This window comes from Curcuma longa, chromosome 3 (genome assembly GCF_044706935.1).
Source record: "Curcuma longa cultivar G26 ecotype Majalengka, Jawa Barat chromosome 3, ITB_CL_G26_1.1, whole genome shotgun sequence".
Lineage (NCBI taxonomy): Eukaryota > Viridiplantae > Streptophyta > Magnoliopsida > Zingiberales > Zingiberaceae > Curcuma > Curcuma longa.
Window position 1 is genome coordinate 15,192,869 of NC_133863.1, and position 16,441 is coordinate 15,209,309.

At 34.9% G+C, this 16,441-nt stretch overlaps 1 protein-coding gene across 2 annotated transcripts; it reads right to left on the reverse strand.

Annotated features, from left to right (window-relative positions):
• Positions 1-1,005: 1,005 nt before the first annotated feature.
• On the reverse strand, positions 1,006-15,694 carry LOC141824545 (uncharacterized). Of its 2 annotated transcripts, none has more exons than XM_074711855.1 (18): positions 15,208-15,694; positions 14,570-14,649; positions 12,968-13,018; positions 12,327-12,857; positions 11,969-12,223; positions 11,107-11,172; positions 10,005-10,181; positions 7,887-7,938; positions 7,523-7,810; positions 6,268-6,378; positions 5,993-6,184; positions 5,184-5,459; positions 3,142-3,762; positions 2,277-2,788; positions 2,136-2,196; positions 1,990-2,058; positions 1,648-1,864; positions 1,006-1,528 (listed from the first exon to the last, which is right to left on the reverse strand). In XM_074711855.1, exons 1-17 carry the CDS (start codon positions 15,445-15,447, stop codon positions 1,778-1,780), a joined length of 3,669 nt encoding a protein of 1,222 aa, XP_074567956.1. In that variant the 5' UTR covers positions 15,448-15,694; the 3' UTR covers positions 1,006-1,528; positions 1,648-1,777. The 2 variants fall into 2 exon arrangements, with proteins under 2 accessions (XP_074567956.1, XP_074567957.1); XM_074711856.1 differs by having other exon boundaries at positions 12,327-12,488; positions 13,001-13,018; positions 15,208-15,285.
• Positions 15,695-16,441: the final 747 nt, after the last annotated feature.

The window sequence follows — 16,441 nt, forward strand, 5'->3', positions numbered from 1 at the left end:
TCTCGATCGCAATCTTTCATAGATTCCTTGAGAAAGTCTGAAATCTTCTTCAAAACTTATATCAAATTACTAAAACTTTAAAATTAAATTTCTCCATGAACCCTTGATCAACTAAATCAAGATCATAGTCGTTGAAGAGCTACCATTCATAGTTATAACCTCGTTTAAACCCTACGCAAAACCAACCATTGCAACTCCATTTATTCACGGCCAAATTGAGAAGAGAAGCACAGCAACAACCTAAATTTGCAACCTACTCACTCGCCCAATCCCAATTACAATCCAAAGGTCTAAATTTGAAATGCAGAGAGGTGTAAGGTTATAAAAATGAGGAACAAATAAGGGATGAATGAAAAGTGACTACACGACCACCCTAACATAAATACATATCTTTCACCCCCTTCAATATAAGATTAATTATATTTTTCACACTTTGTAACATTATAATCTCGAACTATTTAAAAATAAATTATAAATTATAAAACCCATTTCATAAAGATATAACCCTAGGCAAATAAAATTATCATAATCTATTCTCGTTTTTTAAAAATGTTGTTCCTTCAGGACAAGCAAAGCAATACATTACTGCAAGAGAGAGCTAGAGAGCTTTCTCGATTACTCGACCTAAAATAATAATAATAATACTAATAATAATTCTCTTTTGTTCCTTCTAGATAAACAGCCAATAAACAAATTCAGATTTAGCGCAGGGACATCTATCAATATAATTTAGCATATCTGGCAAATGTAAATAGATGAACACACTGACACCATTTTATCATCATTTAATGAAATATAAAGAAAGAAGTCAAGGATATTTGGATTAATACCACATCTACTCAAGATTGCTTAAGCACCACATTTAAATTCTAGTACGACAGTAAACAAATTAAAAACTTGTAGAATGTTGGCAGTTAAAATCTGATAGCAACATAAAAACCCTACGAAGCAACAGAAATACATTTAGAGCAGAATAAAATCTGATTGATGACAGCAAGATCAACGTAGTAAACAAAATTGCATTACAGGAATGAGATTTACAAATTGGACTCATGGATGGAAGTTTACTAGTGCAGTTTGGATACTGATGATCTTCAGTTTTCCAGTTTTGATATTGATACAAGAAAGGAACCACGTAGTTATTAGACAACTTCAAAGGAGAAAAGCGCAAAACAACATTAATTATTATAGCCGAGAATGCCTCTAGAAAAAAACTGCATATAACTCGGTGTTTCAAAATTTCAAAATCAGATGCGTACAAAAGAAACTAATTCACATGACGAAAATCCATCTTCAAGAAAATATGAGATGATCTACAATCGTGCCAATTATGAGATGCTCTCTGAAAATTCGCATAGAATGAACTCTGGGATTCAGATGCAGTCGATCACCTGAATTTGAGAAGATTGCCTTTTCCTATCCGACTTGTTAACATAAATAATTGGCAGATCAATTAGGGAATGAACTAGGTTTCTATACACATCGCCATTTATCTGGAAGTACTAATATACAACTAGTGACCAAAGACCTGCCAGGCAAACAAATCATTAACAATAAGGCAAGGAGGAGCAACAACACCATACGTTGACAAAATTTATAAGCATGAAGCAAAGAAATTCGTCGCCCATCGTTAAGATATGCAATCACCTTTACTTGGCAGAAGAAAATCTGATCCAGATTGTCTGCTTGTTGCATCTTCTAGCAACACTAAGAATGTACTGGGTACGGATTCCCATTTGATCATATTTTAAAGTTGATGATGTTTTACCATTAGATGTTACAAGAGGCTTCCAAGGTCATTTGACAGCTGCAATATACCGCGCATTTGCAGGTATGGGTTCTCCAGAAGTTTTTCATTGTTGCTCTATCAAATACAAGCACAATACTTGATTAGTCCACATGTTCATATGCTCAAACTATAGGAAGTATATTTAGTGTCTATGGTGATGATTCATGTCAAGCCTGCAACCAGCAAGTCAAAAGGTGTACCTGTTGTGCTTTAAAAATAAGACTTTGAAGCATGCGCTGATAGGTTTCTGGTTCTTCTGTCATCATTCTCTGTGATTCAATTGTGAATTTGTTAATATCATGAAATCGGATCAGTGGTGGTCGTAAATGATAAATTTATGCCATACCTTCAAAAGAAAAGCAGCAGAATAATATGCTACTCTTGAATCCATGTCATCCATGAGACCTCTGTAAAAGAACCAGTATCATCAAACAGAAAAAACAGCATAACCATGTAGCACCCATAATGAACTTGAAGTGATGGCTACCTAAAGAATTCTTTTCCTTCAATCTCCAAAAGTGCTCCCTGATCAGCAGTACATTTACCGATTAAAAGTAAGAGGAGAGTGGCTCGTATGTCCGATGTAGCACCTGGTATATTCCCTCCTCCCTTACTGCCAACAGCAACACCTAATGCAATATCATCTGTTGCAGCCCCAGCGAGTTGTATCAGTGGCCAAAATAACAAGGAGGCAGGAACACGGGCTACTAGCTGCATAGGAGCAATTGCATGCCCTCGAAGAAGCAATGCTGCCATAGAAGTTGTCTCACAGATTAAGCTATCTCGATCAGTATCATTCAGAGAGTCAGCTGTCTGTGGAAGCTTATCTCTTGATTGTTTAGACCTTCGTCCTTCTAGCGACCCATGAGTTTCTGAGTCACCTTCCCGAATATGAGTTGAACAATCAAACAGATGATTCAAATCGTTGAAATCAACAAAAGGAACACGTGTGGTAGAGTGAAGCCTCAGGCACAATTGAGCAAATAATATATCACACATCTGCAGATATCACAAGTCATAATAAGTTTTAGGTCACGACATGCAGGGAAAAATAGAGATAGAAGATGAAAATGCTTTAAGAAAAAAAGAAAAAAAAATTGGACACAAAGACCACATGTGAACTGCATTCTTGCTTGATCTGGCTGAAAATTTACCATAAATAATGTCAAAGAAAAATTTCTCCTGCAATGGTGAAGATTGCTCAATTATAGACGTTTATACTTACAAATCTCTATAAGATTCAATAGAGCAAAACTGAAAAATTACTATAAAACAATTCTGGGCAGACAAAGATACCAAATCAATCTCATAGACAGAACAAATGAACAAACTATTAAAACATTTATGTCTACCTTCAAAATGCTGATGTGATCAGTCTCATTTATCTGAACCACCAGTGACAAGGCACTTTTCATTATGTCTATTACTGCATTTGCTTTGGTTAGACAATTTTCAGTATGATCACCTACACTGCTTTCAGCACTTGTATCTTGGAGCTCAGTTTCATTGAGTAATAATTTGCAACGTGTAAGAAGTTTCTCCAGAACAAAAAGAAAACCCCATCTGACAAAATTGTACTTTGACTTCAAAAGCCCACAAAAGATACTAATTGCCAATGGAATTTCTGAATAAGCTGAATCTTGACTAAAAGCATCAGCAATTTGCTGCTGAAGGTTTTTAACATTTGACAATATACTTCCATTTCTACTCTCACTGATTTCCATGAGCAGCAATTCAACAAGCCAAATGTACCCATGATGACGATAAGCAGACCTCTCTGAGTGAAGTAGGGAATGCAATGTAGCCCATGAAACTTTAGCTTTCTCACCAATATCAGTTTTGGAAAGGACATCTTTTATGCTCATAAAAGACTTGCATGTTTTTGTAAGACGGATCATATATGAAAATTCACTGTCTAACCTTGTGAAGGTACTCAAGGTTGTATCGAGTTTTCTTATTATCTTGTCCAAAACCTACAAGATAAAACAGCCTGATCAGCTTGATAAAAATTGCAACCGATTTGTTCTAAAACTGTTTTGAATCATCAAGCCACAACCAGAAGCCAAAAGCAAAATTAAGATGCAAAAAAGGGTGGCCAATATAGTGATAATAACACAGTAATGGAGAAACTACCAAATTTCTAAAATTCCACTTGAGTGATTATAATATAATACTAAATTTTTTCTGAAATTAAATCCTGACCTAACTTGGATTAGTTAATATTTAATTGATTCATCTGTCCAATTATGGCTTTATCGGGTGAGAAGGGGATCGTGATTGTGATTTCACCTCTTCCCTCATTGTCTTTAACTGCACAGTGAAGGACAAGCAGATCCAATTTTTAAAGGCCATTTGCAGTGATCAGATTGTGATGGCGGTGACAACTAGGGTTTGAGCTTTCTCCTTACAACTATCATGACCAGCAATAATGTTGGTCAGCTGAGGTAAGATTTTCCTTTTCTGTACAATTGATCAATGATTTGATTGTGTCATAAATTAATATATTGTTGAATGCGATTGAGTTGAGGTGTTCGACTAAGGGCTTATTGGTGGTGGCTGAATGGGCTAGCGAGTGGCATCGGATATTGTGAACTCGATAATGGGAGTATTGTGATTGAATGTTCGATTTATGACCCTTGTTGATCTCAAGGTTGTGCCATCGATTTGGCTTGGATTCCTTTTTGTTAAAGAAGCTTAAGATCAGTGATTTTGAACTATGATCAGTGGGCTCTATGATCCAAATCAAAGTGTGAGATTTGTTGTTAATATGTTATTGGGATTAGTTTGTTATGTTGTAGGATTTTCATCACCCTTTTGTTGCATCTGACTTCTGCAAGGTCTATGATTGCAGTTGAATTTTATAGTTGGCTATCCTGTTCTACTTGCATGTGTTATGTTTCTTGTGATGATCGATAACTCCTTTGACCTTTTGTCTTCAGACAAGATTTTCAAATCAACATTGAATGTAGATTAACGTTCGATTATTTGTCAGATTTATTATGGTTTATTTGAGGATTGATCTAGTCCTGGGGCAGTTGGGTGTGGGTTGGGTTTGTGGATGTTGCCAATGATGTAATGACCTTGCCAAAATAATTGTGGTAGGAAGTTAAAAGTTATCTTCATATATTCATCTTATTAGCACATAAACATTATGTGTTATTAGCACTTAAAATAGTATGCAAGGCTCAAAATTTCAACTGATCCTAGAGTTTCAGTATACTGTTTGGTACCATGTTGGCATTTTGGCATATGATGCAGTGGCAAATTAGAGATGAAAGGAAGAAAGAGATGAAGAAAAAAAATGGAAAAAATACCATTTATCACAATATATAGGTTAGTAATCTATCTAATTTTCTACAAAAAAAAAATACCAAGATCGCAATAAGGAACCTACCATATTCTGTCGCTCGTAGTTTGATGATCGCAACAAGGCTGCAGAGATGGATCTTTTCAAGATCTCCCCAATACCATCTACACCATGCTTAACTGCGATATGGAAAGCTTCAGGAGCATTAGCTAGCATAAGCATTGAGACGAGAGGTTGGATGTCGTCATACATATATGAAGATGCTCCATTACTCAAGCAAATTGCATTTATCTGATGTACAACATAATCAAATAGGACAAGAAATAGATTATCCTTTTCTTCCTTTGAGTTTGCCTTTGAATACTGCATAGAGAAGATCGATTAGTCTAATGTACTCTAACTCATTCAAGTATAGCAATAAAACAAAGTTAAGGCAGCTTGATTGAGTTACATAAGGAATTTTGGATGTACTGCTAAACAAATAATGGTGATAGAAGATCCATCAGAGTTCAACAAGATACTAAAGATACTAAAAGTCAGTAGAATTGATTCAATAAGAACTACTAGTTATCACAAAATAATTGGAGTAGTTACAATCAAAAAGGAAAAAAAAATAAAACTCTTAAAGGCGATCAGACATGTACTCGGACAAAACTAGATTTTGTGAATACTCAATTCCACTTTGAGTTTTCAGATGCATTATTGCAGAAATATTAAGAATAAGAAAGGCTTATATAGTAAACTTTAACAGTTCTACATCCTACATTGGCAGGGAATGTTTGTGGAATCACACCACAAACTCACAGTTGAATTGAACTCAAAGAAAATTCTCGAGTAATCTGTAAACATATAGTACAGACAATATTTAACTTAATGATGATGGACTGAAAGCGCACCTCTAAACAAATAAAGTCAATTCCCCCAAGAAGATCTACTTGTTCAACAAGAAACTTGGGAATATGCAGAGCATCCTTTGGAGAATCATTTGAAGTTTGATAGAACATGTTACTTAAAATGCAGATAAGTTTGCAATGAACTACCTCTGCCCATGAATATTCATTGCTGATCTCCAGAAGGGTCTTAATAACCTGCAGCAAGAAACCAAAGATGATAATGATAGCTTTAATGAGATGTCTGTAATCAAGAAAACCTGATGTTCAAGTGTTCTCACCCTTATGTCAAGACCAGCAAGTCTGCTCCTTACTATTTTTCCATTATCACACACAAAATAGAATAAACAACTAAGGGCGGATGCCCATACAATTTCTTCACTTTCTTCCATCTGAAACAAAGAGAGGTCATATGATACACAGGAAAACAGCAACAGAAAAAAAAAAATCTGTAACATAATCCAAGCAACAGCCAGCAAGATCGATAAAACTGAATAATGCACAACACAAGCACAGATGTTGATGACCTATCAAACATTTCCAGGTAAATACTGGGTTAAATTTACCAAATTGGATTTAAAGTGTTAATTAGGAAGGATTCCTGCCCAAAATTAAGCAGACTCAGAAAACATAGTGATGAACATCAATTGAGTTGTAGCACAAGAAGTTGGGCTCAACCATCTCCATGTAGGCCCCAAATATATTGGAGCTTTTCATCTTTTTGTTGAAAGGGAGCTTAGTCTCAGGCTCTCAGCAAGGCCAACACCATCATACTCCCAACAACACCAGCATTGTCGTAGTGGGTGTTTAATAATTTAGGATATCATCAGGGGTTGGTGAGGGAGATGTCAAAATCGAAGTAGAGCAACAAGCCCACAAGCTAATTGCAGAGACATTGAAGGCGGAATGGCAAAGATGGCAATATCAATTTGGAGGTGGATTTATGGTAGTAGATGCAATGTGATCCCTGCATTCGCTTATGTGGTCGTATGAGCTGCACATACAAATGCTTTATAAAATAGTAGCTACAACAAGCATCACAATTGTGGAGAAGCATAAAGTGATGGTGTTGTCTTCTTCACATAATCAGGGTGAGATAGCAACGGTGTGAATGACAATTGAGAATTTAGAAAGGTTGTAGGGAGGCAAGAGAAGAGCACAGCAGCAGTGTGGATGACAAGTGAGAACTTAGCTTGGCTGTAGGGAGGCAAGGCTGTAGGGAGGTAACAGAAGAGCACAAAGGAGGACCGTTTAAGTTGTAATTATTGATTCTCACAGCCTCCACAAGTGAAGAAGAAAAACTAGAAAGACTTGGTTATTGGTAACAATACATGGAATGGGGTGAATATATTAGACCAGCACTATCTAATAAGTCATCTGTATCATAGCTAATTGATGTGTATGATGCTCGTATCTCTCCTCAATAAACAAGCAAAGGTTGCAATTTTATCCAAGTAAGATGTAGACGAAAAGACACAATCCCATAAATTTTAAAATGATTGCAAACTGACAGTTGCAACTGCTATACTTAATTACCTGTACAAGAAGACAAAGAACTTCAAATAGTATAACTAAAAGCCAGGACTCGAAGTTATCAATAGCTGTAAAAATTCTCTGCTGCATGTCAGACTCATTATTCATTTTTTCTGGAGTTGTAGGCTGTTCATTGTCATTTGAATAAGGTTCTTGCAAAGGTTCAACTGCTTCAGGTGAGGTAGGATCTTCAAGTAGCATAGGCTCCAGCAATTGTGCATGAACACCAAGGTTTAAAATAAAATCAAATGCACGAGCCCTGGACGCCACTCTCGAAGAGCTAAGCATGCCCTAAAATCATCAAAAATAAATCAAAAATGGTGACAAACACTTCCTAGTCTATTAGATTACTGAGCAAGTGCAGCACCTCCAGCATATAAAGAGCAAGTGGAGTAGCAGTTCCAGGATCTGCCATGAACCTACAAAATTTGATCATACATGAAGCCAGAAGAACAGAATGTAAATTTCTTAACATTGAATCAACTTCAGCTCAAAATTTGGATTATTGAATTAGTTTAATGACTTAAAGCAATTAGTAGAAATAACAAAATTAATACCAAAAACAGAAATGATTCAGAGATGAAGATACTGAGAATCCTGATTCTAACAATATTTAACTTTTAAAAAAAGTTAAAAGAATAAAATATTCAAATAATTCAATCAAGAGAGAAACTGCCAAATAAAAGAAACAGGTTACCCTTTCCATAGTTTTCCAGCATATATAATTGACTTGGTGACTATGAAACCTTTACTGCAGCTAAATGTCCTTTTTTCTTCCAAATATTTTTATGAATGCATTTTTTGACATAGAAGTACGTTTTTTGGGGACTGCCATTCAAAAAAAAAAAAAAAAGATTACTTATTTTTATCATTGTCAAAATGAATTGTTCTTTTAGCCGTTATCTATATTTATTCTGTAGTAAAATAGTAATTTTTCAAACACATCAACAAAAACCAATGAAAGCATAAACATATAATAAAATTTATATTAATAAATTGAAATAACTCATCTTCTAAAACAAATAGGCACATCAACAAATTTCTATTGTGAAAGTGGAAATCAAGAATATCTGATTTTTGGTTCAGGAGATCAGGATATCTAGATTTGGTTCTTATCATCCAGACTCTTCCATGAACATGATTGGCTTCCCACTATGTGGTGTTTTAGTCAAGCCACTATGAATTAAATGGTTAATCGACAAATCATAAGCATGACTTAATTGTCTATGAGATGTAAACTGATCTGTCTAGTCAAAGTTTTAAAGGCATATACAATCAAGCCATGTAGTACATAGATGCATATGAAGGCGCATATGCAGCAGCTGACAGGTTAAGAAAAAAACAATATTTATAACTTGTTTTGATTCAATCATATCAATATTAGCTCAGATATTACTTAAACAAACTAGTGATTTCAGACCGCACAACCCCAATATTGTCATAGATGCAATTAATCTCTTTGCACAAGCCTATGCTACATCAGTCATTTATGAGGTGTCTATTTATAAGTAACACACATGCCTCATTGGAGAAAGGCTTTAGGCCAGAATAACAAGCTAGATAAGTATTTTAACTGCTTGCTGTAACAAATTAAATCCTTTCTCCATTGAAATTTCATGCATATGCATTCAAGTAAAATGCAATTTAAAAAAGAACACAATCATAAAATGTGATCCAAAATTGACTTGAAAGGAGGGAGAAACATAAAATCACAGCAGAAGGTTAAGAGGAAAACATAAGGATAATCAACATCAAATGTCTTCTTTGAAGCACCAATTTACAATTTAATTAAATTTATAATAACTTTCAACATCAAATAATCAAATTTATGTTGAGAATGAAAAATAATATCTTCAATCACTAATACTTCAGGGCAAAAAGAATGTAGCACGAAAAATGTAAATAATCTCATAGGGGCTTATATGAAGTACACAAAAAAGAAAAGAGCATTCAATCCAGAATTAATTAACGATCAAACAAGGAAAATAGTTCTGGTCAAACAAGTAAACGCCAACTTGTATTTACCAATGGAACAGGGGATTGTGATCATTAGCATCAGTCAACATTTGCCAATATCTATTTTTGTCAACCTTTTCAAACGATACTGGATGGTACAGCTCATATGCTTCTCGGTATACTGACAGCATGGCCCAACCATGTGTTCAAAACTTCAAATAAAATCCTTACTAATCACTTAAAAAGGCATAGTTATTGAAACACAAAGGTGAACCAGTGCATGATATGCATAATGTACACCGAATAAATGCAATTCTATTCATTTTCTCATCCAGCTTCACAAGGCATTCATATTAACACCAGCCTGCTACACCTGCCATGAGTATCGCTCAGGATACTACTTAGGAGAATAGGAAGTAGCTGGAAATTTCAGTCACAATAGCACAATGATGAGCTAGAGTCATAAATATAAACAAGTCAAGGTAGCTGTCAAGTCCAATACAAAACAGCAAGAGAAATTGAAACATACATGTCAATGACAAGCTTGATGAGAACACTGATTGCGACATTAGTAGCAGGTTGTCCAGCATGGTTAGATCGTGATGTTGCATTATTTGTACTTGAGGTAGGGGCAGTCAACTCTGTGCAAACTTCAGCTATAACTTCATGAATCTCAGCAAAACTTAACCTTAAAGGTTGCTGTTCACTAGCACGTGTTAAGATGATAATTAGACAAATAATGGGTGCAAGATTCACCCACATGAGAATGAACAAAAGCATTAGAAAAAGGGTCAAAGTTCTTCAATACTTCCAAAAACTAAAGTTTGCATTCAGATATTATTTGCAAATATTTGTTGCCTGATACCAATCTTAATACTGTTGCTTATGTATGGTATTTTTATAGTAAATTCACCAACATCTGTCCAAATAAAGCTACCTATGTTGGTAGGTTCTTCACATTACATGTACGAACAACTCATGCACAACTACACCTAAACATTTGACAAAGCTATACTGCATCCAACCTAAATAAAATTGTAAGATGAACTGTCTTGACATCTTGTTATCTATCTACATAGATATTGTTTGTGCTCAGAAGTCAGATCAATAAATGCAAAGTATTGCCAAACCAAGTGAATTAAAAGTTCCTTTTAACCAACCAGCAAACAATAAATGCTAATTTTCACTTGCATGAGTTTTATTTTGGGCAATGATGAAATGTTCTTGATTAGCAAGTTTCTATTACCAATAATTTGAAATATTCAGTGTAGAAAGTCTGCAACATAGTCCAGTACAATTATAATCAAGGAGTTGATTCATGTGTATACACAATATCTCAAAATCTCATACTACTCATAATCCTTAAGTCAGTCCTTAAACTATGGTAGAAGAAAAACAAGATACATTTCACTTCAACATCGAGGCACATTTAAATTCTCCTTTATATGAACTGGACAGGAAATTTATTTGATTAGTATGAGTCTTTTGCAAACCTAAGCAAAGAAAATTAATAGTTCAAAAACTGTCTATATCAAGCAAGAGCGTAAATCAAATTTAACATTAAACACATTAACATTATTTCCAGACAAATGAATAGACAATTTAGAAGATGAAAAGAGCTTTAATTGAACCTGTAATGTCTATACTGAAATAGTGGCCGAACTCGTGGTTGAAATGTGCTCATTGGGACATTATCCCTGAAAAAGCAAACAATTAAGCATAAACACAACTCTAATATGACCAAACATATTGCCTACCACAGACCTAGCAAATAAAAAAAATAGATATTGTAGAAAAACGTGAAAAGACAAGCTCCGCAAAAAACTGGCTATCAATGACCATGTTGAGAAGATTTTTTACAAACAATCAAACTAACTTGTTGTTTACACCAACAGATACAACAACCAATCAGAATCTAAAAGAATATAATAAAACATTTTGTCCATGTTTGGTAGTGTTCATGCATTTTCCAAATTTCTTCTTCAAGAAAAAGAGTACTACTTACAATGAACAGTTTGATATGGATTTTCCAATGACTCAATATGACAAATAGGAAAGAAGGTGAAAAGTTTTCTTGTTACTAAAGAGTGGTTGATAGCCATTCCAGGAAAAAAATCAATTTCTTAGGAAAAATTGTGACATGCATATTTCACTGTCTTTTTGTTTTATGGTTTTTCCTTTCCTTAGAAAGAAAATTTTGAATATTTTCTGTATGAAACACAAGCTTAATTTCTAACAGGCAAATTTAGAATATACAATATGAGCAATCAAATGATGAAGCTTCGTCAAAATTAAAGAGACAAAGAAGCTTCCTCAAAATTAAAGAGACAAAAAAAAATTCAAGAATGGCAACAAATCTCTAAATACATAGAGCAATAAAGTTGTTGAAATGGAATATAAAGGAAACTTAAAGATGCAAATCTAAAAACATGATAAAAAAAAATTGAGAAAATAAAGAAGATACTAAGAAACAGCAGCAGAAAAAAGACATGCCAAACTTGATTAGGGCCCGCTTTCATGCGTTTGAAGGCTGTTACTGCTTTCAAATGGCTATTTGATGAAATAAAGTTGATAGCCATTGTAGCTGTCGAAGGGTGTGGCATGTCAGCATCTGTAAAGTTGTGATTAACATAATCCTTCCAAGCATGATCCTTGACTCGGGTTTCCATGCCCCCAATTAAAAGGCCTGCAGCACCAACTTCTATGAAACCATGCATATGAATGTCTTGAGGCTTCATAAAACCATTGCTGGATTGTAAAGAATATCTAGTTAGATTTGCATATATTATGAATATTCCATCAGGTGTAAATCTTGTATGGAGGATGTCAGGTGAAGAGATGCGTAAAGTACCTTTCTTTCATTAAATATGGCATTTGATATTCTCTCTCCCCAAACCATCTCCATTTAAATATATCAGAAAAAACGTACTTATTTCCTTCTCTATTAACTTCTTGAAGATTTGAAAATCCAGGAGATGAAGCAGTAGTTTCTTTAACCTCAATCGAATCCTTACTGCTAACAGCATCAGGACTTAAATGAGAATTAAAAGATCTGCTCAACAAAGATGACAAACTGGGAAGTGATTGTTTCGAAGCAGGTGAGACCATAGATTGTGCAATTGGTTGGAAAGACAATTTTGGTGTATGCCGTGCCACAAGGGAACGAACATAGTTCAAGGGCTTAATAAGTGAAGTAGAAGCAAAGTTAGAAGGTGCTAGTGAAGGAACATAAACGTTTGAGACCTTGGAGGATGTTTTAGTATGGTGTATCAGTGACTTGGACAATTCTGGCTCTCTTCGACTATTTATGGATTCACATTCAGCAATTGAATTCACACAAAAAAGATCAATCTGCCGCAGAATTGAAAGCTTTGGTACATATCTGCAGGAGAGAGACAACAGTGAAGGATGAAAAGCATTTACTAAAAGTTTTCCTTTGCTGTAACATTAACAATGATGACAATTAGCAGAATAGCAACATAAAAAACTAACCTGAGTAGATAAAATTTCAGGTAAGTAACACACCTTGGTAGTACTGCTGGACTGGTCCAAAAAAGAGAAAAAATAAGATACTTGTTAAACTTAAAAGTATGATTCATATATAGAGATTCATAATTAAAGATAAAAAATGCATATAGAATTGAATCACTTTCAAAGAGGCACAGCAACATTCAATAGGAAATAAAGTGTCAGAGCATCGCCTAAATTGCATGTAGGCTACAGGAGGAACTCATGCTGAACAATCCAAAAGTCTAAAAAGGGAAATTCAACCGAAGTGCCAGTTTTAAACACAGCTTTCACAAGATTGGTATTGGTCAACCCAGTGTTTTAAAATGCCTAAGCAGGTTTCACAGCCACAAAAACATGGATTGAAGGAACACATGAAATCTGCTTATTGCCAGAAAAGGATTATGCAGCAAAATCAATCCCTGGCTTATTAAAATTCAAGTCAAGTTCAAGTTGACATTAAGAAGTAAATTATAGGTATTTCTTAGCTCACTAGATAAATAATTTCTTATATAGATTATGGAGGTCAGTTCACAAGTATTGTTAGATGTTTTGCTTTTGTGTTTCCTTATGTACAAATATGTGAGATTGTAGATTAGTAAGCAACAGATGAAACTTTTTCTTACAATGATTGCTTAGGTTGATTAACTAGATTTATGTATCCATTATATAGTTGATGCAAACTTTCTGAAATTTTTGGCACTTGATGTTGCACATGGTAGTCAATATAACTCATGAAGTTTTTTAAAGGCTGCATTACACCTATACATGTCTGCATGCACTATATGTGTTACACGATACTCAACTGCATATCACTTGCATACAATCTTTAAAACTAGATCCGCTAAGTCTTATACCAGTACAATGTTCCAAAAAATCAATGGTTTGTCTCTTCATTTATGCTTGACCACTTTCCCAGGGAAGGCGTGTGATAATTATTCTAAAGAAGTAACAATATAATATATCAAAGAAAGGAAAACAAATTTCAGCTGCTTTGTTTTCGTTAATTGGATCAATTTCTATGATACAATCAGTCACAGTTTATAAAATGGTTTGCAAATGCAACCTCTATAGCTAAAATAATAGCAAAAATGTTTCTCAATGCAGATAATTTTATAATATGAAAAACAAAACACTAAATTCAAAGTAAATCAGTAGCCAATAAAAATCCTGGCATGGCATCTTCTTTTTCAGTCACTTCACAAATTCAAGTTCTCAACAGACTTTAAAATAGACCAATCAACTTTAAAATAGACCAACACAAGACAATATTCTTCTTTTGCATAAGTTAAGTTTCCAAAATCATGGCCATTTCATGGAGAATAAACAGGTAAAAAAAAGTAAATGTACATGAAGTGAAACAATAAATTAACTCATATGTACCACAAAACCATGCTTCTATTATCCAACAATCAACTAGTGGTAGAATATTTTTTACATTGCAGCAAAATTGATGTCTTTTTCTTTTCCAATTGAGCTTTCCAGCAAATAAATATATTTGTCAAGTAGAATTTAAACATAAAACAATTGGTTTTTGGATATATGATTTATGAAAAAAACTAATATCAGAATCTACACTGGTATTACCTCCGATCTTTTTCTGCTAGTGCATGTTCTAGAAGCATGACATAAGCCATGTCAGTGGTCGATGAGTTGGCCATGAAGTCCTGTCAACAAGCAATAACCTAAATGTCAAAAACAAGACAAAACGAAAACAAAGCTACAGATATCTAAACAGTTGGAAACAAAAAAACAAAATGAGTATTGAGGTACTGATCAATAGAACCACACATTCATTCAAGAGGAATAATACTATAACATTGACGAAATAAATTCTAGCAACGGCCCTGGTTTTTTGTACAAGATCAAGGGCTTGCACATCAACAAATGTATACGAAGAAGGCAATTGTTAACATATTGTAATGCGCGATATTTCCTGGATATAATTTCTATTGCTGATTTCACTACGGAATGAAACGTCAAGCTATGTTAAACTACAACTAAAGGTGATATTTTAAGACTCAAAATACCTCACTTCTTTGGCAGAAAAAGTTCAAACCATCCTCAACGGAGCGGAGTATTAATACCGTTGGAAAACAAATAAGAAAGTGTCAAGTCGAAAGTAGAGTTCGCGCCCTAATTAATTATAATCGAGCGAAAGAAGGTAAAAAAAAAACAAATTTGCCCTAAAATGCCAAAGAGATCTCGAAATGGGGGCGACTGACCCGGAGGATCCTCGCGGCCTCGGAAGTCTGCGCCGAGGAGTTCCCTTGCTGGGTAGCGACGGGCGATAGGCAATCCGCGACGGCCCTACGCAGCGGCTCAGGTAGCTTCTTGGCCGCCAATTGCGATCTCTGAGACCTTTGTGAGGTCACCCCGTACAGCCTCGTCATGGCGGGGGTCCGAGAAGGGCTGTAGCTCAGCATCCACTTCGACGACCCCGGTAGCGCCTCCTCCGCTGGCATCTTCTTCCCGCTCTCGCAAAGGCTTCAGCTAGTGAAGAGATCACTCCCTATTCGCCCCGCCTTCGTTATGCCACAATCTCTGCTCAATATTTCCGCCTCTTTCTCCACATTGAATGCGAAGGGCGAGGAGGGAGGAGATCGGGACGAGAGGATTCGAGGGATTTGGGAGAGAGTTCGAGGAAGGCACCGAAGCTTTCGAATCCAAGTTCCAATGGGCGAAGAGCTAACGAAACCAAGACGATGACCCCGATCGTCGATGGTTTGGGTGCACGGGTTTGGGTGCGGGTAAAAATCCGTGATTTTCTTAAGAAAGAATGCGACGCTTGATAGAGGAATATAGCTGTCAAGGGGGCCCACTAATGGCTCGTTACTTATACATCAATCACATTCTTCTTACATGTAGCGATCTAATCGGACTGTTATTACCCACTTTTATGTCCACGAATTCGGGCCCACTCCACTTAATAAATACGGCAATTTACCGAACCCGCTGCTAAAGTTTCGGAATATCCGAATGCAAATAAATTTTAAAATTACCGTACTCGATATCTATTTTGCCTCTCCTCGTTCAATATGCTTTTATAATCATAAATAATAATTTTAAACGATTATTAGTGCATAGTGATTAAAAATATTCTTTTTAAAAAAAATATTTAAAATATAAAAAAATTGAGAATAGTATATCAAATCAGTATTTGAGAGAAAAGATACATTCAAAAGTATTGTCTAAGTACATAGGACCTAATCGTATGTCATTTTAAACTCTCTAAGTTTATTCGTTATTGAATTAATCATCATTTAAAAAATTAAAAAATTTATAAAAGAAAAGTCTAAGCATCTCAATTATAATTCACGTCATCATATTATTTATAATGAGATTTTGAATCATTTCTTATACCTAATTCATCAAAAATTACTACTCTCAATAGTATGTATCACATTGATATTTGAGGTATATTCAAGAGTACTATCCTGAATACATAAATTTTTATTC